The sequence below is a fragment of the Setaria viridis genome, chromosome 1, assembly GCF_005286985.2.
Source record: "Setaria viridis chromosome 1, Setaria_viridis_v4.0, whole genome shotgun sequence".
Lineage (NCBI taxonomy): Eukaryota > Viridiplantae > Streptophyta > Magnoliopsida > Poales > Poaceae > Setaria > Setaria viridis.
The window spans coordinates 6,950,976-6,978,338 of NC_048263.2; the positions used below are offsets into that span (position 1 = coordinate 6,950,976).

Genomic DNA, 27,363 nt, shown 5'->3' on the forward strand with positions numbered 1-27,363 from the left:
TCTCGCGTGCTCACATGGCGATGGCAACGCCAAGAAGCATCTCGCCGTCCGGGTCGTGTTGGCGCAGGAGCTTGTTGTTAGCTTTGGATAATTCGATTCGGCTCGGACAGCGACCTGACCGACGCCAGCCTACCCTGCGAGCAACAGGGAGAACAACACCCACAGACATGGAAAGGCATTTTAGGTCCATTCCTCAATGAGCCAGCAATGCCATCATGCGTTGCATTCGCATGTACGACATGATCATCAACAAGTGGATGCTCGTCCGTACATCCTCTGTTTTTTTTAAAAAAAAAAATTAAAATACTGCATGTGCACACGGATTTGTTTCTCTCAAAATGCATGCCATCATGTAATAATAACTTGTAAGCGTTTTTCTCTCTCTTCTTGCTTTCTTGCCATTTCTAAATAAACACTGTCACTCTTCTAAGCAAACGAAACGTATATTTCCAAGTACATCACTCGTGTGTGATCGATGTAGCTAATGGCTAATGTTTGAGGCCCACTACCTACAACACTAAAATTAATGCAACCTTCGCTTATTAGTTTTTTTATAAATGGATGAATATAGAAAAATCCTGACCATTTCTGATCGTTTTCACATGTTTCCTTATTAGGCCCTGGCAAGCACGAGTACGGCACCAGTCAACCCACAGGATGCAATGCCAGCCGCCGGACACGGTCACATGGCAGCTGCTTCGCGGTTTACACGCACCCACTTGATCGAGATGCATTATCGATGAGCTGGGATCAAACGGCTGCTAGCTGCTGCACAAGCAGTCAAGCACACAACGCAATTGCAAACCTGCGCTGCAAAAGAAGAAGAAGAAGAAAAAAATGTCATCCTCGTCGTCGTACCACGGTCGCAAGGACATTTTTGTCTCCACTATTTCCAATGCAGAGTCTTCATGGATTAGTTGGTGACCAGAATGTTCAGAAAAAACTGACTGGTAGAGGACTGTAATTAGGGCGCAGATTAAGGAGAGGGGACTTGGTCTGGTCCTGGTGCTCCTTAATGCCTGCCTGGCCATCTTATTTAATCCTGAGATAGTGACAGAGCTACACACACATGACACATACAGGAGTGTGGTAACACTAATTAGGTTGCATTTTTGTTTTAATTGGTTTTTGGTACCACGCACTGGCACTGCATGCGGCTGCAGAGAACACAGTTGGTCACTGCACTGGACACCAAGGTGCGTGCAGGAGCAGGGGCAGGCAGGACCAAGCCAAGCCGTGGCTAGCACTTTGGGCAGGCAGAGGGTTAGGAATTGAAGCACGTGTTGATGATTGTGACAATGAGGGTACATATACATGGATGGATAAAAATAGAAGTATATGAATATGCATGAACAACTAGGATTATGATGGTTCTAGCTGTACAGTACTTCATTCACTTTAGGAATGCACTTTGAGAGTAAGCTAATAAACATACAAGGGAAATAAAGGCATTGTACACAGCTAATAAAAAGCTTAATTGCTAGAAAATCCTGTATGATTTTTTTTATTTTTTTATCTTCAAAATAGTTGGCTCAGGGATGAAAAAGATTTTTGCAACCCAACTACCACACGATCGATCACTTGCCAAACCAGAGAACTGTTGAGGAATCAACATATGCAGTGTATGCATGTGTACCAACCAGAAGAAATTGTGACACGGACAAGCTGCAAGCGTGCAGGCACATTTTCTACTTAGGGAAGGGGAGGTGAATTCAAGCGGCCGGCTTTATTTGCATCTTGGGACCTCATCACAGTAAAAATTTCCTCATGAATTGTGCCTATCTGCTCACATATATCCATGCATGCAGTCTAGTAGTACAGTGTGGAGCTAGCCAGGACCATGCATATAAATTGCTCATGTGTTGTGGTACCTAATGAGAAAATGGTCCCTCCCTCCCAAGTCTTATCTCTCTCACGACCACTTTGGAGAAATAAAGGGCTAGATTCTTTTGTGTGAAACTTGCATGTATCCCATAGCCAAGAGTCAGAAGCTGAGTGTGTGGTGTGGTGGTTATCTTCTCTTTTGTTTCCTTGCATTGCATTGGCAATGGTGATGAGACAGTGCCCATTCGTTTCCAGAGGACGGTGTAGAGTGGGGGAAGCTCTACGACGCAACGTGCTCGCTCGATCGTGTAGGCATGAGCCACACCTCAAAAGGGTAGGTGCCATGCGTCGGTGTCGCAAAGTGATTTCATCTTATCTCTTGGTGTGGTAAACCTTCATAATTACTGCAGTTTTCTGAAGTTACATTTGCAATATTGTGTATGTGCTCTAGCCACGTACCCTACCCTTATAGCATGAGCCAGAGTAGCCATTTCCATGCAAATAATGTACGTATACATGTGTGTCTTCCATGCAAAATAAACCGTACGCATAGTGATATCGATCTTCTTGGCATGCATCTTGATGCAAACAGTAGCTTATAGTCTTTGTCCGTTCGGACATTCGATTTTTTTTTTCACGCAGCACATATTCAATGTAATTTGTTACACTGATCGAAGTTGTCAATAGATCTACCTTTTCTTTTCTGATGCATCCTTGGTTTCTTAAGTCGTGGACTTGTACCGCAATTGGTAAAGTTTTCTTGATCACTCTCAAGTAGCTGTACATCAGCAGCCATGGGTTAGATCGTCGTACAGACGTACACCAATGTAACGACAAAACTATCGATGTAATTAATCAGGTTCTTTTACTCTGTGTGTAACACTGTAACTAGTAATAAGTCTGTTTGACCAAGCTATCTCTTCCTCAGTAGCTCTAGGTTAAGAGATACACTTTACAAGCTTTGCTTCAGAAGAAGATTGCTCCACAGAAGATGTCGAAGAGCTTTGCTTCAGAAGAAGATTGCTCCGGAGAAGATGACGAAAGCCGCCTCAAATCAGACTACTATTCGGTTGCGTAATCCAGTTTGTGCTCTAGATCTTGGACCGGCTTTGGAGCCTAGGGTTTCTGGTTGCTGGATCCTTTGCATGAGATCGATCGATGCCACCTAACTGTACCAGGCATTGGAAATTTCGGCAAGGACGGTCGACGACGGCGGCGATGCAAATCCATGCAGTGGCTACCTCTCTCGATCGTCCGATCCAATCGTAGTACCAACCTCTGCGTTAACTCACATTACTGCGCATGTACTGTGTGTGGTCTCCTCTGCGTTCCCTTTGTTGTGTCAATGAACAGTGTGGGGTAGTGCCCGTACTGGGGCTGTACAATTGTCACCGGCTGAATCCAGGGAAATGAATTGCAGCAGCTAAAATAGCCCAGAAGGGCCACTGTTCACATATACCACCAAACAGTCCACGTACTGGTCATATTGTCCTCATTTTTTATTTATTTATTTTTGCAATGAATCCTCATTTAATTATCATATATATATGCAAGTCTCTCTCTCTCAAAAAAAATATGGTAGTAAAAAAGTTGGCGCCAAACTGTAGAACGACTTATATTTGGAACACGTACAGTGGATATGTTTATAGTGATTTATATTTTAGATTGGAGGGAGTAATTAACAATAATATTTTTTCTACGACCTTTGAAGATAATAATAATAAAATGATTGAGTATTTCGGTAATACTACAAAACAGACGTCCGGAATCTTAAAAAAATCGAACGCTCCGACATGTTGCAATAGTTAATCATCACATGTTGCAATAGTGTTCATGTTATAGTGGGAATTTTCTATCCCAGAGTTGAACGACGTAGCTATTTTTATACATTATTTTTCATGTTGCAAACAGTGACGGCTGATGTTACACTAGATAATTTTTAATATTTTGATGGAGCGTTCGTTGGAAACCATCGGACATCCTAGCGCTAGCAAGGCTGTTAATATTTATATTATTATGCCCTTGTCTTGTGTATAGCATTTTGCACTGTGCCGTGCATCATGCCATCATCATATATCAGAAACAGTAGCCAGTCCTGCAGGAAAAATTAAAGCGCTGACCATATCCGTGGTGCTTTTGCATGGGCAGAGAATCTGCAAAATGTTGCTGCTGGTCTGCAGCAGGATCAGAAAACTGTTGTTCCCTGGATACATGAGTGATGGATTGATTTTATTTTGGAGAGAGGCCTGGCAGCATGTGTAGACATCACTTCATTAGGACATCACTTCAAGTGTAGAACATTGAACATTTATATAATTCAACACATGTTCAATTACATGCATAATTTCATATGCCTGTTGAACTCTCATGATCGAAGCCATGAAACCAAGGATCGATGGCTCTTGGACACATTGCACACGCAGCACGTTGCCAACGACGACAATTGAAGAGAGATCGACCGTACGCACCGTCCTGCATGCACCCACACCGCGTCCTAGCCCACGCAATAAATCGGCGGGCCCACCTAGCATGACCAGTGGGCCCCCACGTCGCTGTGGTTGGGGGCAACCTAGCTGCTGATCTGCTTGGAGGGGTGAGCTGATGAGGCTGAGCGAGAAGGCAGCAGGGATGCATGCATGTGGAGGCAAAAGCGTGAACATGACAAGACAAGGTTCATTGAGGAGGAGCTAGCATGCGGCAGCTATAGCGTATGTGGTGTCAAAAGCGGTCAAGAAAGGCATCCAATGACTCTTCCAAATTAAGATCGGCCTTACTTGTATATTCCTCCTCAAGTTAGGGCAAAGGGTCCCACGATGATTGTAGCTTTCCCACTGTCAATCAACAGCCTAAAATAAAGAGAGGAGATTGTTTAATTTGTTGGGTAGCATGCAGTAGGATAGAACATAATAAAGCAATGGCTAGAAATAGCTACTCCCTCGTCCCAAATTGTATATCGTTTTGGGCCCAAAACGATATACAATTTGGGACGAGGGAGTAACTATTCCTAGTGTTAATTAGTATTTTGTTGGTGCATGCATCAGGTAGGTCATTATAGCTAAAAAGGCCATGATAATTAGAAACTTTCATGCATTCTATTTTCTCACCGGATTAATTCAAAAGGACATTGAGTTGATCCTTTGCATATCTTTATATAAACATATAACAAATGGATCGATCTTATTTACTAGGAGTATGGCATGTACATCATGTAGGCCCTTACTGCACAGTGAACACTGTTACGGATAACATGGACTGCAGGCAGCTAGAGCATGCATGCTGGATGTGTAGAACCAGGCCATGCATGTTTCGCTTATTGTGTGTATCCCCGCTTCTAGATCAGCACTCATCTCTGCTCAACAGTAGTAAGTGTAACAAGTTGCAACACTCATCTCTGCTCAACAGTGCACGCTGAAGCTTCACTCCCTGAGAGTCCATTCAGATCTGGTCAGGAAAATAGCTGCAGAGTCTTTCCTACGCTGGATCCATGATGATTAATTGCAACTTTGCAAGCTATATATTCACAAGAGTACTAGAAGGTCCATCTGTATTAACTGACTGCACAAAAATACTTGCATTGGACAAGTAACAACATTCTAGGATAAGGCAACATCCATGTGTGCCAATTATATCCTTAAGCACAGTTCTGAACTAGGTTAGGTTAATTAATAGAGAGGGTACGGTCCATCTACCCGCATCCTTGGACCTAACCAACCCAGTACTTCACATAATGTCAATTAACCCTAGGGATGCCTAGGTAGGTAGCTAGCTAGTCCTATGCAAGGGTGTGGGTCAGTGATTAGCAGTACAACTTACACTATGCCAGAAATGATTTGTGCTGGCACATCGAAATTAGCGTGCTGGTGGGCGGAATTGGCACCTGCCAGCACAAAGGAGACCGGGGCCGCCGGGCTAGTGCTAGCTCTGTGCTGGTGGACGATCTAAGCGCCCGACATTATAGATGGGATGTATCTATGCTGGCGGACCACCTTCCTCCTAGATAAAGCCACGAACAGCTTCTTTCCCAGCCAACCTTCCGTTTGGAGCTTGCCCGAGAGGAGCTCGGGAAAAGCTCCAAAAAAACCAAATCTAATGGGGAACATTTTGCTCTTGTTTTCTTTGGAGGAGGTGACTATAAAAGGTGAGTTTGTGCCGTTCCAACCTTATTTTTCAACTTGTATCCATCATTTCTAGCTTCATTAGGTTATCATCTAGATCTAGATCTACACCTAGAAGATAGATGAGGGAAGAGAAAGAAAATAATTAGAGATGAATTATTTTTTAAATAAATTCTATGGTCATATTATAACCATTACAACATTACAATGTTATGTTTGTCATTTTAATGTAATATAGAATTGAGTTTGATTATAATTTTCCTACTTATTAATTATTACATCCATAGTTTTAATTAATGAGGTTGATTGAATTTAATATATAATTGAGTTTGATTTTTTTCCCTTCTACTTATAAATTATTACATCCATTGTTTAATTGAGTTTCATTTAGGGTATATAGAATTATTTTTTATTATATTTCTTCCTACTTATTAGTTACTACATCCATCAGTTAATTGAGTTTATAGAATTAAGTTTAATTGAGTTATTAATTATTGCGACCCATAGCTCATTAAATTAGTTAATATAACATAGAATTGTTGTCATAGGTATTTAAACATGGATCATAGAGCAATGTCGGGAGGCATCAGTGCTGGCGGGCCTCTATGCTGATGGGTGACATTAAGCACCCGCGAGCATAGAGTTTTCACCAAATTTTAAACAATTTAAATAATTGCTAAATGAGTTCAAAATTATTTCAAACTTCTACGCCTACACATAAATGTTATATAGTTAATGTAAAAAATATATTGTCATACATAACATAAATATTTTGACTAGTTAGTTCACATGTCACTATAGGTTGAAACACCTCATGAGTTATAGGATGACTTGGATATCCATTTAGGAAGGACATACTGTTACACTATCTCAAAATTGTCTATTATTTTTGGTCCATGTTGGTGCACTGGTAAAGTGGTTACATGCCAATTATCATTATCATGATTGTTCGATAAATTTATAATTTATTAAAATTAAATTAAATTAAACCTAGATGGAATGGCATAATCCACCTTCCCCTTGGATTTGGTGTTTTCTTGTAAAGATACATTTTAGTTTTTATCTTAAATCATGGAATTCTCTTAAATATGGACATGTTTAAAAGGTTTAACACAAAAATCTATCTATCTTTTGATTTAACTAAATTTTAATAAAATATAATTTGGTCCAACGATCATGATATTTGGCATGTAATCACTTTACCAGTGCACCAACATGGAAAAAAAATAATAAGATAATTTTGAGATAGTATAACAGTACATCCTTCCCAAATGGATATCCAAGTCATAATCACCCTATAACTCATGAGAAGTTTCAACCTATAGTAACATGTGAACTAACTACTCAAAACTTTTATGTTATTTATGAAAATATAATTTTTACAAGTACTATAAAATATTTATATTCAGGTGTAGAAGTTTCAAACAATTTTGAACTTAGCCAGTATTTAAAATGTTTGAAATTTGCTGAAAAACCTTTGCTACCGGGTGCTTAATGCCACCCGCCAACACAGAAGAACTACGCTGGCGGGCGCTAATGCCGCTCGCTAGCGCAAAGGCTCTATGCTGGCGGGCGGCATTAGCGCCCTCTAGCACAGCTCTTTCCTATATAACGAGCGACCAGGGCACCAAATTTTCTAAGTCCCGGTACAGAAGTTTCACTATTCTGTCAGGCTACCAAATTTTCACGCTGAAACCACCGCCTTCCTCGATGCCATCGTCGCTGCTCCCCCATGCGCCATCGCGCCTCCTAGAGCGTCGCCACCCTCCTCCCGTGTGTCGCCGCGGGCCCCTCCCTAACGTCGCCGCGCCTTCCCGTGCACCGCCACCCCTCCTCCACGAGCGCCGCTGCCTCCTACCCGCCGCCACTGTGCCTCCCCATACGCTGCCAGCCTACCTGTGGTGCCTCCGACACGCCGCCACCGCGCCTCCCCGTGCGCTGCCAGCCCACCTGCGGCGCCTCCGACGCCGCCCCCTCCTCCCCGAGTGCCGTCATGGCATCCTCCCGGACGCCACCGCGCCCTCCCTGCCCGAGCCGCACCTGCGCCACCCTCCTCCCTACCGACCGCTGTGGCGGCCTCCCCGTCCGATGCCGCCATCCTCCCCAAGCCGCTACCACGCTAGCCCTCTTCGACAGCGCTCGAGGCAGCCGCGCCGCCTCCTCTACCCTAGCCGCTGCGCCTCCTCCTCTCCCGAGCCCCACCCTGACAGTTATTTTTTTAATTTAATTAAATTATAATTATTGTATTGAAAATTGTGATAGGAAAATTTGGTGTATAAATATTTATTGATTGCAATTTTTGGGAATAATAAATTTGTATAAATTGGTATAGAAAAATAGTTGGATTTAGTATAAAGTTTGTTGTAGAAATAATTTTTGATGTATATAGGATACAAATTGTGTTAGAAATAATTTTTATGTATACAAATTGCAATAGAAATAATTTTTAATTACAAGTATTACAATTTTGCATATTAAAAGTCACAAACAACAACGGAACAATGGGACCAACAATGAGAACATATCATGGAACTAGATGCCACCAAATTAGTCAACCCTCCGTTGCAAGATGGGGGAGAACAGTAGCCCAGACCGGATGTTCAATCCTTGGAGGAGGAGAACGACGATTCTGACGACGAATGTAGATTATATTCTACTCCACCTGAGTACGAACCAAGCCCACCAAGGCCTCGCAGGCGTCTAGAAGAAGATGATCCTGAATATGATCCAGCTGTGGATCATCAGGTATATATCACATGCACATACATATACACGTGATATTTATGTTGGTCACATGAAGATCTAAACTCCAACTATTGTTTTCTCTATAGAACGATGACCAATCCCCGGTGCATTCCCAACCGCGATGTCGTAGAACATCTACTCTACATTAAGATGAGGTAATTGCCTCTGCACCACAATCTTCGGCTACTACTGCTTCTAGTAGTAATCCGAAAAGGAAACATAGGGAACGAACCTGAAACTAGATTCCTAAAAAAGTTAGTCTCGTAATGGAAGAGCTTGGCCCCAAAGGAGGGCCCATGTTACCTGAGGGGATATCTGCTAGGTATCGGAATATATGTGAAGCTATTGTCAGTGATAAATTGCAGATTTGGATCACGACTAGTAATTGGAAGAAGGTGCCTACCACTACAAAGGATGTATTGTGGGCCACAGTGAAAGAAAGGTTCACTTTCCCTGAAGGTCAAGAGAAATTCGCAAGAAACTTTGCCGAGAGCCTCCTTGGGAGATGTTTCAGGAATTGAAGGTCTACTCTTAATAAAGAATATGTACAGAAAGGCAAGAATGCTAGGGATGACTCCGGTAAGATTCCTCCAGAAATGTGGGCAGAGTTCAAACAACAGAAGAATACACCGGAAGCAAAACCCCTGAGCGAAAAAAATACCGCGAAGGTTATGAAAGCCGCCGAGAACCCCATCACATTGCAACAGTAATGAAGAAAAAGGCTAACAAGGATTACATCATGGCTCCTTACAGTTTTGAGTAAGCTTGTTTTAATTACTATATATACTAGGTGCTATTTAATGCCGTTATAATATAAATCATTTTAATATAATGCAGAGATCATTGGATTTGCATCATTATTTTACTCAAGCTAGGAGAAGTAGTGGTCCTCGACTCAGCCACCTATCATAGAGATAGGTACAATGATTTCATAGGCATTATACAAAAGTAAGACATTCCTCAGCAGTACTTAAATGCATGTTGACATTCTCTGCACCTAAGTTGTATTACTAACTCTTGTCTTTATATCCTCAAAGTGCGTACAAACTTTACATAATAAAAGGTGAGGTCCACAATCCAAAAAGGATGAAAGCTATCTCACACAATCCAAAAAGGATGAAAGCTATGAAAATAATATATCATAGATTCATAAAAATTTGGTTTTTTATATACTGTAGACTTGTCATTAATAACAACTCATCATTTTTCAATTTATTGCGGTGCCACAAGTAACCTCCCAGCTCTGTGTTATGCGGATATTACATGTGCGAGTTCATCATAAACAATGGGAGGTACCGGATGAACCCTGAAAACGTAAGTCTCTTATACATTTCCATGTGCTAACTTTCTAACGGTAATACATCCTAATCTTCATACCGTATACCTGTAGATGCCTACCATCGTTCTAACAGTAATACATCCTAATCTTCGTATCGTATACCTGTAGATGCCTACCATCGACAGTAACTATAGCAAATTCGAAGATAAACAAATCGGCAACATTTGTACGGACATTGCGAGGTTCATCCTACGCGAGATTTATCATGAGAATGGAGCATTCTTTGATAAAGAGGGCGTGTTGATAACAGACGAGTGCACAAATCTTCGTAGATGGGCGTAGTAGTTTTAATATTAGTGTGGCAAAGAACAACTTTATTGCAAATGATGGATTTTTAATAATGTGAATTATCTATTATGTACGTTGTAGTTTTTAATAATGTGAATTATTTATTATTCAAGTTTGTTGTTACGTGATTGGAGATACATATTTGAATTTGGCGGCTAAAAATAGGTGGAAAATAGAAATGATAAGTAATTCATGGGAAATAATATATTGAATGGGAAAATACATTTTCTCCGCGGGCGACATAAGCACCCACCAGCACTGAAACCATATGTGCTGGCAGGTGATGTAACCACACCGCCAGCACAGAAAGCATCTTTGCAGCCGCCCGCCAGCAGAGAGCGGTATGTGCTGGCGGGCGAGCACCCGCCAGCACAAACGGCATTTGTGCTGGCTCAGGGTTGCTAGCGGGTGCGATACCCGCCAGCACAAATCTGTTTAGCCGCTAGCACAAAAATTTTCTGGCGAAGTGTCACCAAATCTATAAGGAATATAATGGATCCTATTGCAATCAGTTAATATGCATGTGAAGTACTGCTGGGTTGCTTAGGTCCAAGGATGGGGATTAACAGATCTGGTCAGAAAAATAGCTGTAGAGCCTTGATTACAATGGAATTCTTGGAATTAATCTGGTGCACATCACTATCACATCCACTTAATGATGTGCACCTAGAACTTGCACATATAGTATAGAGTGACAGCACACGCATTCTAAAGCTACGTACTACACATCATAGGCTAGCAAGATGATGACCTTAGCTTGTTGGGTACGGTAGCGACATCTATCTCGTTCTGCAGAACTAAGAGCGGATAATCACAAAGGGCCAAGTTGCTAATTACTCTACTACAAGTGCATGCATGCATATCTGATAAGGATGACACCAAATTGAAAATGCAATATGCCATTTGGACCCACCGTACGTCCTTGATATAGATTTGACACCAAGGCGTACACGGTACACGTGAGTATACATGCATGGCTTGGACGAGGTTTATATATATAATATAATATCATCTACTCCCTCCGTTCCAAATTATAAGTCATTCCAACTTTCTTGGAGAGTCAAAGCATCTCAAGTTTGATCAAATTTATACAATAAAGTGCTAACATTCATGATATCAAATAGGTACCATTAGTTTCTTCATTAAATATATTTTCATAATATATCTATTCGATGCCATAAACTTTTGTGATTTTCTCTATAATTTTAGTCAAACATAAAAATGTTTGACTCTCCAAGAAAGTTGGAATGACTTATAATTTGGAACGGAGGGAGTACTAGCTAAGAGAATACTTTGGCTGATTTGCGCTTTATTTGTGCAGTAGGAGTTGTTGTTGTAGACCCCAATTAAGAGGCAAGAGGGGAAATGATGATGATTAGGAGGGAATCAATGTCTCCCTGGGGCTAGCTAGTTTGCTTTTAATTGCGTGCATATGTCGTTGAAGACAGTTTCTGGATAACACAGTGCGTAGCATGAGCCAAAACATGTCGTTTTCAGTTAATAATAGTAATAAGCCAAAAAAATTCAAGAGCGAGAATCAGAGAAGTGCTCGTCCGATTTTAAAAAAAATGCTCTTTTAGGACAATATGTACAATGCAAGCTCCCCTAAGTAACTAATTTTTATTAACCCCCCTAAATATAATTTTGCAGTACGTTTCAAGGACCGTAAAAACACTCAGTCAATAATCAACCCTACCACTTTCACGCACTACATATGCACATGAAGGTTAAAATGCAGTGGTTTATGCCATCAGCAATGCTGATGCACACATGCATCATCTTGTATACACGGCCATTCTTATCCGGAAGTTAATTACTCCAAGTGGTTTAATCATTAGGCCATTCTCAATTTCCATTTCATAGTTGTGTTTCCAACAATGCCACATAAGCAAGATTGAAATAACTCTATACACTGCTCAATTTCATTGTTTGATATTTCCAAGACCGCATGCAAGACATAGACTACCTTGGTAACGGTTTCCATCCCATGAAACTCATTTCACCTCTCTCTTTGTTACCTCTTTGCCACATCATCAAAAATACTTAATATATATTTAATGAAAATGAAACCCCATTAAGAATGACCTTATATTACTTTGAGTATACTCATGGTGGATTATACTACTTTGAGTATACCCATGGTGGACTCATGAACGTATCCACGAACTTAATATATATATAAATGTTTGTGCAGTTACTTTCAGCCTGACGCCCCGAGCATTACTTTTATTTGAAAGCGTGTAGAGATCGACTCACCGTCACTGTTGATGGATTGCAACGTGTGATACGACGTTAAAGGAGGGTAATCATTTAGTATTTGAACGTGGGATAAGAAGGGGAATAAGCCGAGATTGATCACCCGATATCGCATTGGTGCATGTGTCACGATGGAATTGCGAGTTGGGATCGAGAGATTTAAAGTGACAGCGACTAAAGTGTGTGGCCGGGGAAGAAGATCTGTGGATTGGATGGGTAAAATGGCCATGTGTGTGTGCGTGAGTCAAAAAGATATTGCAAAAAGAAGGCCTCACTCAATTGCGACGTGTTCATTCTCCATCTCTATCTCTATCTCTCACAACAATAATGCCATCTATTAAATACCCTACTAGCTGCCTGTGGTGTTTTTTTTAGCAATATACAAACACGGCGTGCGGATCATTTCTGGGCCCATTCGCCCATTCATGCATGGGTAGCATAGCTCTCTACAAGTAACAGTAATACCGTTGGGCACGGGCGGCGAAGCTGAAAACTTTCACATGCATGCTGATTGAATTAGTGTGGGCTCAACAGTGCAAAAATAAAATAAAATCTTCCACGCATCTTCTCGTCAAAAGTGATTTTTTTTTAGCAGAGAAAGGAAAACACACGGATCACCCATGCGTGTTGTTATTATTCTTTAATTTACTGAAGAGTTACTGCTGTCGACCTTATTTTAGTTTATCAGCTGGTGATGACCGAGTGGCGTCTGGTCATGTGACCTGCTCGATGATTTAGTCTTGCATTGGATTTGTGCTCATTGACCGGCCCTCTTTATTTGCTCTCAAGAAAAAGGTAGCATGTAGAAAAAAAAGGAAGACACAAAAAGAAAGGTGTGTGATTATGGTCAGGACAGCAGCTTAGTTGACATGTGTGTTGCTGCACCCGTGCATTTAGAATATTGAAAGGTTGACCGCTGGCCAACTCACAGATTCCTTTTCTTTTCCAAAAAAAAAAACTCACAGATTCTTTCTTGCCTATTTGTTCCTACGTTTTTCGAGGGGAAATGCGTGAAGATTTATGTAAAGTGCAAACAGTGTGCTACGCAGTCTCACAGAATCCAGTAGTAGAACATTATTTTCCCAATGGGCAAACGCGATCTGGCTTGCAGCTGGGCCACGTAGGCGAATCTGGTTTCAGCCCATGGGCCAATAAACCTAACCTCATGAGTCATGACCGCAAAACAACCTTTTTATTTCATTCGAAAAGTGATTTTTTTAATAGAGAAAATAAGAGTGGTACGTAAATTTTTTTCCCCAGAAAAAGGTGAGGACCAATTCGAAAAGAGTGACTTGAATCAGTGATCTTACAGATGATAGTTGATAGTGACGTGCGCCAAAAGGGAAAGAACAACACAGACTCACAAGTAGGCTACCTGCTAACATGCATGCCAGCAGAACAAGAAGGGACGCTTGAACCATGATTGGCTGGCAATATCTACATTATCCGGAACAAATGTAACATTTATTGTGTTTTTCATGTAACAAATACATTGTGATACAATGTGCCAACCATATCCAACAGAAAAAGATCATCAATTAGAACAAATGATAGGTTTACAACAACAGAACTAGTCTGTCTTTTGTCATTTGTATTCTTGGAAGTTGACATGGCCAGTGGCTTGCGCATGTTCAACAGCCTCCTGCATTGTACACAAAAAGGTTGGAGTCAGTACAACGATTTTTCGCAGATTGTTTGAAACTTTCCATTTTAATTGTCTCGCCTTTTGACCGATGACGCCAATCTGGCACACCCCGCAGCGCAGAGTGAAGTTTGCAGTGTCAGTATAGCTCCTCTTCCTACATGTCGTGTGTCAAACAAAACAATCAATAACGTGTCTATTCGAGTATATTTCCACAGTTTCAAACAAATGGACAATATTATTATAAACAGTGAAGTTGATAGGTAATGAACAGAATTCAAATGCTGATGGTTGGGTACCTCTGCGCCTCCTTCACTAAATTGATGGCAAGGCCTTCTGCTGGACCAATAGAACGGTTATGGTTGACAGGGAAAATTGTCTGGTCAAATTCTTCTGGTGCTCCTTCAGCTGGTGACATCTGAATTTTTGTTCATGTAAAAGGTAGATACAATTAGCAAATACCTATTTGCTTTGTCAATTAGTAGAATACCATCAAGAAAGCTTACAGCCAGAGCATCATAATGCAACCCATCATAAATGAGCATCACCCTTTCGCTATAATTCTTCTCCTGTATCAGGGGAAGCAAAGCTAAGAACTTCTTTAAAAATTTGGAGCAAGCCAATTGGGGGGGGGGGGGGGGGGGGGGGGGGGGGATCACTAACCTGACCATACAGATCACAACGGGTGGTCTGAATGTCATATGCAGCAATTTCACGCCCATAATATTCCGATAGAATAGATAGCTCAATGGCTCCTTTACAAGCAAAGAGAATTAGAGGAGAAATTAGTGATAAATGCAATAGACAAATAGCTGCTTGATATTATTTTTAATAGTCTTACAGAGTCTAAACAGAAACACTTCTACTGACAAGTGACAACCCAGAGTTATATATCATGATGCAAATGGCTGTTTGACATTATTTTTGTTATTCTTACAGATTCTGAAAAGAAAGACTTCAACTTCTACTGACAAGTGACAGCCCAGAGTTATATATCATGATGCAAATGGCTGTTGTGTGCCATTACAGATCCTCTGCAACTAAGTGAGCAGCAGGTTTGTAGTGAACGATCATACGTTCAGGAACCATGAGCACTTGAGTCACAATTTTTTTCAGGGTATCAGGTGCAATTTTTTTTCTCATCATGTGATTTTTTGCAAAAGAAAGACACGTTAATAATGCAGACATTGGAAATGCAGTCCGCATATAGCATAACACTGGAACACTTCAAACTGAGAATATTGTCAGGTTAAAGCTGCTGTAGAAGTCTATAGTGTTGCAAGCCCGCAACTCACCTCCCCACTTCTCAGGATCCAAAATCCAAGCACAATACGCTTCATTTGGTTTGCCAAGAAACACTTCATTGAACTTTGCAGGATCACTAGCAACTGTTGCTGCTATAACCTTCAAGCAGAAGAGGGAAGAAAAGTAGCAGAGGCAACAATATGAAGGTTCAGAGTAAGAAAAATGGCAAAAACATGTGCAGATCTGCACAGCAATTTCTAGCTAAAAGTATGAGGAATTCCATGGGGTACAAATCAACAGTCAATTTACCATAGCTCTACTAAGGTTATCTATTACAAATTTACAATTATTCTCGTTCGAAGTATTGAAGTCAGTAACACAGTGACAGTGGGTGAAGCATCACATCTCGCCTAATTTTTTTTAAGACCATAGAATCACTAGAGTTGGCTAAATAATGAAGATTACTCAACCGACTAACATGCTCTTGGATCTAACTAATCTCATCACATTAGATAGTCAGCACATGACATGAGAGCAAGCCTTAAACAAACTTATCTATATTGACTCAATTAACGTCCAGCAGATCTGCTAAGCTATATATAATATCTTAATACTATTAGTTCCGTGTAGCAAGATATCCCAATTAATGCACTTGTGCATGACCGTGAAACTCCTTTTTTTAGTGGAGGGTAGAAATCATAACAGAAACAAATCACGGATAATAGATTTGTCTTGCCCTTTTTTCAGGTATGAGAAGCTTCCTAATCAGCACAATGCAAATATGCAAACTTTTACCTTTCTTTGAGAACACACACAATTATCATTCTAACAATATCGAAGCCTATCAAGCCTGAAAACTTAGGGGCATGGAATATGCAGGCACCAAAGTGGTGAATAGTTAGTTGGTCGAAGCAGTTTACCTGTCTCAGCTCAGAAGCCTTATTCCGGTTGTGTTCCATCACGTAACTGTATCAAAAACAGAGGTTTTGCAGACGATTAATTAAGAAACGGCTTCATTTGCTTGATCATCAATGGTATACATAGTGCCATTGCAGACTTACCCCACGGCATTGAAGAGGCAGCTGTTGTCCGAAGGGATCACCCTCCTCACGACCGCACCTTCCATTTCGCCGGGCCTGAAGAATCATCGAAACAAAAACGGTACTTTGAGAAGGCTAGAAGGGAATCAGGCTGGCAAAACTACCACTGACGCTGGTGATATTTCAAACAACCACGCCCAAGCTACTGAGGCCATTGGGCTGCATGCCTATATGCTCGCAGCTCGCCTACCTCCCTGTTCCACCCACGAACACAAAGAAGCGAACAGGTACGCTGCAAATTACCGGGCAAAGCAGCTACGGGAGTCTGGAAGCTACTGGGTCGGGATCACCCACCCGGAAATGGACAAGGAGGCACCAACTCCACCAGCCCGGGAGGCACAGGCGAAATCGCACGCTGCATCCCAACGGACTACGCAACCCACCGCCGGTTCGTCCCGAGCCATCAAGCACTACACCCAAAGGGCAAAGGCAAAGCGCCGACGGATTCCCAGGCGACCACCTCGAACCAGCGAGCAAACCGCAACGGAATCGCGCAAGCACGCACGCCTGAAAAGCAAAAGCAGAGCACGCACGCACCGGGGAGCGGAGGAGCGGCGTTCGATTCGTTCGCGGAGGGGAGGGGCCGGCACCGCCGCGCCGCGTTGTGTCCGAATTCGCTGAGCTCCGAATCGGTGGGGAGGGGACGGCGAGCGGAGGACGGAGAGGAAGGTGTTGGTGTGGGGAGGCGTGTATAAACGGCGAGGCAGAGGCAGGAGGCGAGGACAACGAATCAGAAATGGGAAAGAGGCAAAAGGCTAGAGGGGCCCGGCCGGATCTGGAAGGAGAAAAGGCGAGGACGGGCGGGCCCACGTGGCAGAGAGACAAAACGTGTTTTTTCTAGGATTGGAGTTTATTTTGACAAGCAAACACAGGATTAAATCACCAGAAGCTAGGAATAGGCATCGTTTCAAACAAAAGACACTGCCACCAAGCTAGACCACATTTTTTTACTAGAAATAGCAAAGCTATCGAATTTGGAGACAACTCTTGAAGACAAATCCAATCATGCATTGTAGCGAGATCCCGGCTATAAGCAGAAAGGCAGTGATAAGTACTCCGTATGATGCTACTAGCTCGAAGCTGCGATGGCCGAAGAAACTATGTGTTCGGATCGGATAAGGCGAGAGGGAAAGAAAAGAGCCGCGACCTGAGGCGATCTGCCCCGAGGGCGAGTCCAACCGTTTCCTCGGTGGGTGTGGGAATCCGATCCCGCAAGCAAGTGCCTCTCACATTGCGTGCGGGTGCTCACCACCAGACCACGGGCCGCAGCCGCAGCCGCAGCCTCCTACAAACATCGTTTGGTTGTTCCTGTCCTTGGCCCCCCAGCCTCAGCCCCCTCCCCTGTACAGCCTCCTAGAACAGGAAGCATGACGAAAGATGGCAGTAAATATTCCTCATCTGCAGGTGTTTTACCCGGGAAGTGAAAAGAGGTTGTATGTGCTCTTGCCTAAGGAAAGGAAAGGGGGGTAAGGTTAATGTTCTGACCGGGCTTCTTTGTTGGTGGGGAAGGCTCCGCGCGCATCTTAGAATGGATTTGTAATGTTGCCATGGACGCAAGGCGGGCTATTCTGGAAAAAATGTTTCTAGGAGAACCAGTACCCTGTCTGGTAAAGCAAACGAAAAGCGGTTAGTTGATATTCTTGTGGTTTATCCAAGCATCACATACCCACTATTTTGTCCAAGTCAAAGCCACAGTAATTTCGAGTTTTCAGCAATGCAAGAACTCAAAAGGCGTGTTATATGCATATGCAGAAAGAAGGAATATACTACACCATCAGGAAAAATGAAAGGAAGTGTTGATTGATATTTTTCGCCATGTCTTTCTAAAAATCTGCTATTATGTGGATAGAGGCCGATTGTGCTGGCAATGGGGCCTCACACAAAGTTCCTAGACATGGAATGATGGAACCAGATTTTGCGGAGCTGCATTTGGAATATAAAACAGGTTAGCTCACTGCGACGATCATTGGGTGATTCTTCAATGATTGGGCACAATAAGTAAACATAATTCACATTCAAATACAAACCACAAAACGTAGAATATCTGTGAGGTTCTAGATAACACAAGCAGGGAGCAAATGAAACAGGAACGACGACATGCAGTAACCATTTAAGACAACACTATTTTCAGTAGCATCTCAAGTTCATCAGGCTCTGCTAGCCCTTATTTTTTTTTCCTGGGTAATTAACACGAGAATTATTACCTCTTCAGAGTACAGACAAACCTGCCTTGTTAGAAAGGTTATGCCATTTGTAGAACAATATCTAGTTAACAAATCATTATAGTCATCATCTAGCTTGCAGAAGAGTAATGTCATTAATTGTACAATCTCAGTTCATTTTCTAACAGTTCCAGCCATGAGAATTTTGACATCTTAAAACAAGAAACATGACTGAATAGACATCAAATACTCAGGTCAGATTTCTTATTTGAATAAAAGGATAGATTTCTTTGCAAGTTTCCTAACCTGTCTAATATCAGGAGCCGCAGGAGAATAAAGGCACCATTGCCAAAACTTTTAAAACTAAGTCGTGGGCTTGTAATGGAGGTTCATACATTTATAGTGGACATGCCTTATGAGGAATCATGAGCTATCAAGTCCCAGCTATTTATGTAGTATCAGATGTAAGCTTGGGATGTCACAAGGATGGCATTTTGGCAACTGGGTTCCAACAGACTGCTATGATGGCAAATTGATAGTACTGAAACTCTCCCAACTTTTCAGGACCCAAAATCCAAGCACTTCTCTGGTTTGCCAAGAAACACTTCGTTGAACTTTTCAGGATCACGAGCATCACCAACAACTGTTGCTGCTATAACCTTCAAGCAAACAGGGAAGAAAAGATAGCAATGTCAACATTATGAAATTTCAGATAGTAAGAAAAATGGTGATAGTACATGCACATTGCACTACGCACACGAAAATTTTCAACTAAAAGAGTAAAAAAAGCAATACCATGGGGGCACGAATAGACAGTCAATTTATCATAGCTTTACTAAGGCTATCAACTGTTACAGTTCTGGTTTGATGTCAATAACACAGTGGGACCGTGGGTGAACCATCATTATCTCGTGTAAACTTTGTTAAGACCATTAAATTCGTTCGGTTGACCAAATAACGAAGTAAAACTCAACAGATTGACATGCTCTTGGATCTAACTAATTTCATCATGTTTGATGATCAAAATACATGACATGAGAGCAGTCCTGAAAGAAGGTTTATATATATGGACTAAATTACCATCCAGACACGCATCTGGATGATATATTTCTATATTATTGTCAAATTATTCCATACAACTCGTTTTATTAGACAGTTGAAATCATAACTGGAATAAATTATGAATAGATTTCTCTACCCTTTTTCAGGAAAGAGAAAATTCATTATCGGGCAGGATGGTAATATGCAAGCTGTGTCCAAGTTTGCATGATACCATGAGGCAAAAAAGAAAGAAGAAAAAAGGGAACGCAGGTAGTATCATTTAAAAAAATCAAAGCCTTAAAAGCAGGGAAAAGACTAAGAAATGCTGAGGCACTGAACTGCTAAACATTTGGTCAAGGAAGTAACTTGTCTGAGCTCAGAAGCCTTATTCCGGTTGTGTTCCATCACGTATCTGTGTCAAAACAGTGGTGTTACAAAGTATAATATGCAACCTCTCCTTTTGCTAAAATCAGTACAGTAGGACACAAACTTACACAACGTTGAAGAGGCAGCTATTGTCCGAAGGGATCACCCTCCTCGCAACAACACCTTCCATTTCGGCTGGACTACAGAGTCGTCGAAAGCAAACACCCTGAAGCTGCCCATCCCCAGATACATAGAGTACTCATCATCTAGTTTGTAGAAGATAAGAAGAGTAATGATGTATTAATTGTATGTTATAATGTATTAATTGTACGTTTCAGGTTCATTTTTTTAACAGTACAACCAAAAGCACCTGGACATCTTAAAACAAGTAACATGTGAGGATAGACATCCAATACTCAGCCTAGAATTTATTTTTGAATGAAAGGATAGGTTTCTTTACAAGTTTCCTAACCCGACCAAAATCAGGAGCAGCAGCTTCATCAAAAGTGAATCCGCTCAATTACTAATCACCAACTCATGCAAAGAACTTCTGTTGCAATCAAACTCTGACCAGGTGGCTTCCTGGCAATTGCTTCAGTTTTTATCTTCCTTCTAATGGTATCAACTTCCTGCCACAGGTTTTGGTTAGCATACATGTTGGACAGAAGCACACCAGCACCTCCTTTGTAGGAGCAGAGTGACTCAATCTTATTGAGCACGAGCTCCCCAATCTCTAATTCATTGTTGATACTGCATGCACTCAGCAGGGCCCCAAGAATCTCCAAGTTTGGTTCAAAAGGCATAGTGCTAACGAATTCATAAGCACGGTGAATAAGCCCTGCTCTGCTGAAAAGGTCCACCATGCAACCATAGTGTTTGATGCTCGGAGAGACACGATACTCACTCTTCATGGAATTGAAGACATGTATCCCCTCATCCACCAATCCAGAATGGCTACAAGCAGAGAGAACCACAATAAAGGTAGTCGAATCAGGATTTAATCCCGCCTCCAACATGCTGAAGAACAAGGAAACTGCTTCTTTGCCATGCCCATGCGAAGCCAACCCTGAAATCATTGCTGTCCATGAATGCAGGTCCTTCTCGCACATCAAACAAAACAATCCACGAGCTGACTCAATGCTGCCACACTTCCCATACATGTCAACCAATGCATTCCTGACAATCAACTCGCCCTCCAAGCCAATCTTTTCCACATATGAATGCAGCCCCGTGGCATACTCCAGTAAGCCCAGACCGGTGCAGGCAGAGGCAACTGACACCACCGTTGCCTCATTAGGCCACACGAGATCATCAGCACCTCTCATCTCCTGAAACACCTCAACTGCTTTCAGGTACATCCCGGAGTCTACATAACCTGAAACCAGGCCCGTCCATGCAACCACATCCCTCGCCGGCATTTCCTCGAACACCCTGCGAGCGGCGACCACCGACCCGCAGGCGAAGTACATGTTCATCAGCGCCGTCTGCGTGAAGAGGTGGCAGCCGTAGCCAAGACGGACGCCTTGCCCATGCAGAGACTTGCACAGCGGAGGATCACTGCCGTTGCAGGCGCGGATCAGGAACGGGAGGGTGTATGGGTCCGCGGGAACGCCTCGGCGGCGCATTTGGTCGAACAGGCGGAGCGCGAGGACGGACGGGGAGGCGCGGATGAGGGAGTTGAAGGAGAACGAAGAGAGGGAGGAGGCCGGGAGATGGGAGAGGAGGAGGAGGGAGAAGGGAAGGGATAGGCCGGAGGACGTGAGCAGCAGGCGGGAGGCAACGAAGGGGTTGCGAGCGAGGCCGGAGACGAGGCAGTAGGACAGAACGGGGAGGAGGTCCCGGAGGGAGGCAGCGGGGAGGAGGAGCGGCAGCAGGCGGCGGTGGCGGCGGAAGAGGGCGTTGGCCGTCGCCCACGCCGGGAGCGAAGGTGAAGGCCGCGGTGGCGCCATGCAAGTGTCGCAGTGCCGGACCACGGAATCGAGCCCCGGCAACAGAAATTGAGCTCCTCCCCGCTAGATTCTGACCTCCTGCTCATCTCGCTCATCCACCGTATCGTCCGCCACCGAATCGGAGCGTGGCTGCCTCTCCCGACCTGAGCCGCATCCAGCACTCTACGCTGCCACCAAGCCACCGCCGTGCGCAGTTGGGCGCTGCTACGTGGTCGCAGGCGGTTTGGGCCAAGTCGGGATGGGGGCGTCGCGTCGACGAAGTTCGAGGTGGGCGGGGGAAAGGCGGCGGCGGTCGGGTGCCGGGCGGTGCGGCGAGGAGGCGTCCACGCCGCCGGCCGCCGGCGGAGGAAGGGGCCGGGGTAGCGAGGCGCACAGCGGAGGCACCGACAGGTTGGCCCACTACGGTCATCCCCGCTCATCTCCAGACATCCGTTCACAAGTTGGCCCGTTAGATTGGCCCACTATGGTCATGGGCTGGTGTACGTCGGAAGGAAAAACGCATTACTGGAATACGTGTTCCCACCTATAGAAAAAATATCAATTTGCGTGGTAGTCATGAATCAATATACCTAGCATACTTTTTAAAATTTTATTATGCTATTTTTCACTATAAAGTATTATTATGATGAGTCAACTTTCAAAAATATATTGTCACACTTATACATTTTATCTCAAATCTATTCTTTCATGGCGTGAATATAGCTAGTCACCGCGTTCGGCAGCGCTTAAAGCTGCGCTGCTGCGCAGCTGCAGCTGCTGCTGCCGCCGGGTTTGCCTGTTAACGGCCGTTTGGCCCGCCGGGTTTGCCTGGTAACAATCGGTTGGCCCACATGACGGTCAAGGTTAAACTTAGTCCCTGTTACAACAGCAATTTATGCAGCAAACCAATTTATCAAGTCTCATTTGCCTACTCTTTTTTACAAAATGAAACAATTAAAAGGTGTGGGACTACAAATCATAAGCAAATTGTTGATACTTAAAAAATATAAGGTTGTTAAAAACAGAAAATAAATTGTTCCTGTACCGATAGGAGCGAGGGAGCGGTGACAGCTTATCCTTAGCAATTTCCGATGTGGTTTCCCTACGGATGCGCTGCTACGTTCGAAAATAAAATTTGTAGCGGTAAATGCAACTACACCATTTAAATAGTGGCCGACAAACATAACAAACACACTCAAGGGTACGAACGTACACACAACATATTACAATTTCGTACATACAAATTACAACATGAACGTACACAACATACATCTCGCGTCTACATCAACGAGATTCCCGCCGCAATCCAATCTCGGACACTGCCCATATCAGGTGTAGCATTAGCTGCCACCCATTCGGACACCCCATAGTCCGGTTCTCGCGCCCTGGACGATCCTCCAGAACTTTCATTGGCAAGGTCCAGCAAATAATTATGCAGTGCAAAACAAGCAATAACAATCTTCGTTTGCCGTTCTCTTGAATATAGTGGAACTTCCCGCAGAATGTGCCACCTCGATTTCAGGACACCAAATGCGCGTTCCACCACATTGCGAAGACTGGAATGGTGAAAATTGAATTTCTCCTCCAATGTGTCCGCCGCCCTTCTGCTAAACTCCTCCAGGTGATACCTCGTATTTCTATTAGGCCCCAGATACCCTTCGCGAACTGCGTAGCCCGAGTCGACCAAATAATAGCGGCCTGCAGGTAATCACAACAAATCAACATTAGTGCACCACATTTTCCAAGTCCAACTACATGTGCACACTTAGAAGTCACATACCTGCAGGTGGATGTGGGTATGTCCTTGCCGACATACAGTCACGCAAAACCGCCATGTCGTGACACGAGCCTGCCATCCCAGCTCCTACGTACGTGAATCGCATGTCCATATCACATATGGCTAACACGTTGAAGCTCGTCCATCCTTTTCTGTTTAGGAAATCCACACGGGACTCACGCCCGACAAGTACTGGAATGTGCGTACCGTCTAGAGCACCTATGCACCCATCAAAGAACGGTGCATATTGGGTCAGCTTGTGATTGACCGTAGAGTACACTTTATCCTTTGGAGCGATGACTTGCTGGGCAAACGAATACATTACATTTGCCACATGCGCCATCTTCCTACTAACTGTGTCCAAACTCCGGTCAAACCTTTCTCTAATCTGACGGCAAGCCTGCTGTGTCGCACACGCCAACACAAACATAGCTAACGCCTCAACAGATTCTACCCCTTGCGACGTTTTCAACCCATGACTGCTAACCAACATGTCATGCAACTGAAGGAACGTGTCGGGATACATACGAAAATTATCGAAGCACCGCCTCCTGTCCCGGAGGTTCAGCTCCACCCATTGCTGACCCGTCAGGCGTGGCAGCTCAACTGGCAGCTCAACTGGCGGGTTCCGTCTAGCACGATGAATGCTGCGAAGCTCCGCATATGCGGCTGCAGCTCCTCCTAAACATTTCATATCGAACACAGAGCTGTTGTCGCTGCCGGTGTCACTGTTGTGCTCCTCTGCACCACTCATACTTCAAGTACCTGTCGAAAATGAAAACACAGCTCATAAGACAAGGTGAACAACGTTCTGTATACTGAGAGTAGGTACAACTAGTTTGCATCCAAAATGAACGTAATTTAACTTCAAAGTAACTTAGCAACAAAATTTATACGTACAACTGAACAGATACAACTAACTAATAGAAATGGTCAACAATCAGATACACCTTAACAGAAACAACCACTAAAATACCAGAGAAAGGTTCAACGATCATTAACATAGAAAGGTTCAACGATCACTACTAGTTACAGAAGCTAACAATAATGTTCAACACAAGTGCAACTAAGCAATTTAGCAAACTGTCAGATACACATCCCGACAATAAACAAGCATGGCACCATCACTTCTTGTGCATCATGTTCCAGTAGAATTTCATCCAGCTCATTCGGCCCTCTTTTGTGCCCAACCCCAAGAACGTCGACCGACACTCCGCGCTCTGCCCAAATGAAAACATAGCCTGGTTGTGAAGCTCCGACACTCCGCGCTCTATACCATCTTCTTTTAGGATCTCAATGCAACGCGAGATTTGGTCATGGGTACTCGACCCACGTAGCAGGCTCCTCTTGGCCACACTCTCAGATAGTTCCCTAATGTACTGCTCCAAATTGTCACTTCTTTTTTTGGTGGGACTGTCCACAGAGAATTCTCGGACCGGCCTTTTCGACATGGCACGAGCACTGGTACGAGCACTACTAGCAGGGGGGGTCCTGCTCCAAGTCCACGAAATTGCCCTCAGTCCCCATGCTAGGTGTCGCCTCACGAATACCTCCGGCCGTCAGCAAGGTGCCCCTGTCTTGGGGTTCGTGGCCAAACAACTCAAACAACTCGTTGAGGAAAAGTAGAGGCTTCACAGAACTCGACTGGGACCTCGTCTGGGTGTCCTGCAATGTCCCATCAAAGTAAAATATCAGCATCGCAAACAAAACAGTACAAGTAAGACGATCAGTAACTTAGGGCCATCGCAAAGCCGTACCTGTTGGTCCTGCTCCCAATACGTGGCATCAACAGACACACCACCAGTTTGTGTGTCGCGCCCTAAACCAGATGAGGTTTGCAATGCCCGCCAGCCGACGAATTGCCTCCTCAAGTTGTTGAGCTTGTTCTGCAGCTGCTTGATTCCCAATTGCAACCCAGTTTCTGCCCTGAACCTGGAGTACACATTCCTCCATCCCAACTTAGTGAGGCATCTATCGCTCCAGTTGAGCTGGTTCTTCTGTTCAATGCACAAGTCCAGCAAAATCCTGGTTGTGCGCTCATCCCAGCTGGCACGGTTATTCATCTGAGCACACAGGAGCTGCAATTATATGGCACCGATCTATGGACAACTACGAGCTACGTACACAACTAAGCAATGTAAAATAAAGAAATTGTTACTTGCCTTAGCAGGTGCTTTGGGGCGTTTGTGGCAGAAATTGTACGGGCACACGGGGGGGGGGGGGAGAGCAGGAACCAGTCGATGACGATGCCAGTGTGGGCACCCTTGAATCTGCCTCAGTGTTGTGATCCTTGCACCCTTCCTCCTGAAGCCTGAAAGGTGACAAAAACAAATCATAAGGTCAGGACAATGTGACAGGAACTTGCATCGTCAACCATCAGTGGCAAAAAATGCTATTCCAATCTTGCATGTTCGACAACACTAGAGTGAAATACAGATAAGGGAAATAACTTAGGCGACAGTAACATCAAGATTTGCCTGGGCATGTTGCTTGGGTACACCACATTTTTTTTATTCAAAGTCATGATCATTACAATGAATTCTTGATCAGTAGGACAGACAAGAGGTTTTTTTTGGCATCCTACTGATCAAGAATGACTTACTCATCATTGAAGAATGACAATTAGCTAAAGTGGATCCTGCCATCCCAAAACACTTTCATATGGACCTAGAATGGATTGCTACCATTCACAACCCCTCCATATCGACATCCACATCTGTGCCCACTGCCCAGCATCATGTCTAACAACAGGAAGGCATTGTTGTGTGAGTTCCACCACACGTGTTTGCAATTTACAAATATGTCCTAAGCAGCAATACTAACTAACTGATAGCAGGCCGGCAAACATAACAAATGCATGATCAATGTAGTTTAAAAAATCAAAACTCACCACAGTTTAAAGCAGAAGAAATTAAACCCCGGATATGGACAGCAAAGAATCTGAGAGGCTAAGAAATTGATGCCATAATTGAAATTTCAAACACCACATTCATAAACAGGAATGTGAAAAGCTGGTTTAGAAGAAGCCTAATACTAGAGACTAAGGAATATGAAAGTTCATGTTCTTGCATTGGTAGTTTACATGTAAACGGAACAAAAGGAACCTAACCAGAAGGGGAAGCATCCATACCTGTGAGCGAAGGGGATGCAGGGGGCGACGGCGCGGGAGACGTTCCTTCCACCCGACGGCCCACCGGCGGCGGCAGCGCGTGCGCCGGCTCGGAGCTACGGCGGCGGATCCGGAGGGACAGGCGGCGGTGGATCCGGACCGAGGGACGGAGGGGACGTCCAGCGGGAGCAACAGCGCCGTCGCCCGGCCGGATGGGAGTGAGGGAGAGGGCCACTCCACGCCTCGCCGGCGACGGGGAGCGCGCGGCAGCGAGGGAGCGGCGGAGCGGAAGCTGCGCCGGAGGCGGATCCGGACGGACTGCGCCGGACGGACCGCGCGACGAGAAGCAGGACGGACGGCGGCGTCGCGCGGGCGAGCGCGATGGAGCGGGCGAGCCGAGTGCCCGCCGGCGGCGCAGACCGGGCG

The 27,363-nt window shown here is 44.0% G+C and overlaps 2 protein-coding genes across 4 annotated transcripts; both read right to left on the reverse strand.

Moving 5' to 3' along the window:
* Positions 1-13,990: 13,990 nt before the first annotated feature.
* On the reverse strand, positions 13,991-17,297 carry LOC117851774 (OVARIAN TUMOR DOMAIN-containing deubiquitinating enzyme 2). Its single transcript, XM_034733675.2, has 9 exons — positions 17,092-17,297; positions 16,516-16,590; positions 16,375-16,420; positions 15,505-15,613; positions 14,873-14,964; positions 14,716-14,778; positions 14,509-14,627; positions 14,291-14,366; positions 13,991-14,209 (listed from the first exon to the last, which is right to left on the reverse strand). The coding sequence occupies exons 2-9, from the start codon at positions 16,578-16,580 to the stop codon at positions 14,153-14,155; spliced, it is 627 nt and encodes a 208-aa protein (XP_034589566.1). The 5' UTR covers positions 16,581-16,590; positions 17,092-17,297; the 3' UTR covers positions 13,991-14,152.
* Positions 17,298-19,046: 1,749 nt separating this feature from the next.
* On the reverse strand, positions 19,047-22,502 carry LOC117851735 (pentatricopeptide repeat-containing protein At5g06540). Of its 3 annotated transcripts, none has more exons than XM_034733641.2 (4): positions 20,601-22,502; positions 20,252-20,389; positions 20,097-20,169; positions 19,047-19,375 (listed from the first exon to the last, which is right to left on the reverse strand). In XM_034733641.2, the coding sequence occupies exon 1, from the start codon at positions 22,070-22,072 to the stop codon at positions 20,651-20,653; it is 1,422 nt and encodes a 473-aa protein (XP_034589532.1). In that variant the 5' UTR covers positions 22,073-22,502; the 3' UTR covers positions 19,047-19,375; positions 20,097-20,169; positions 20,252-20,389; positions 20,601-20,650. The 3 variants fall into 3 exon arrangements, with proteins under 3 accessions (XP_034589532.1, XP_034589515.1, XP_034589524.1); XM_034733624.2 differs by having other exon boundaries at positions 20,596-22,502; XM_034733633.2 differs by having other exon boundaries at positions 20,584-22,502.
* Positions 22,503-27,363: the final 4,861 nt, after the last annotated feature.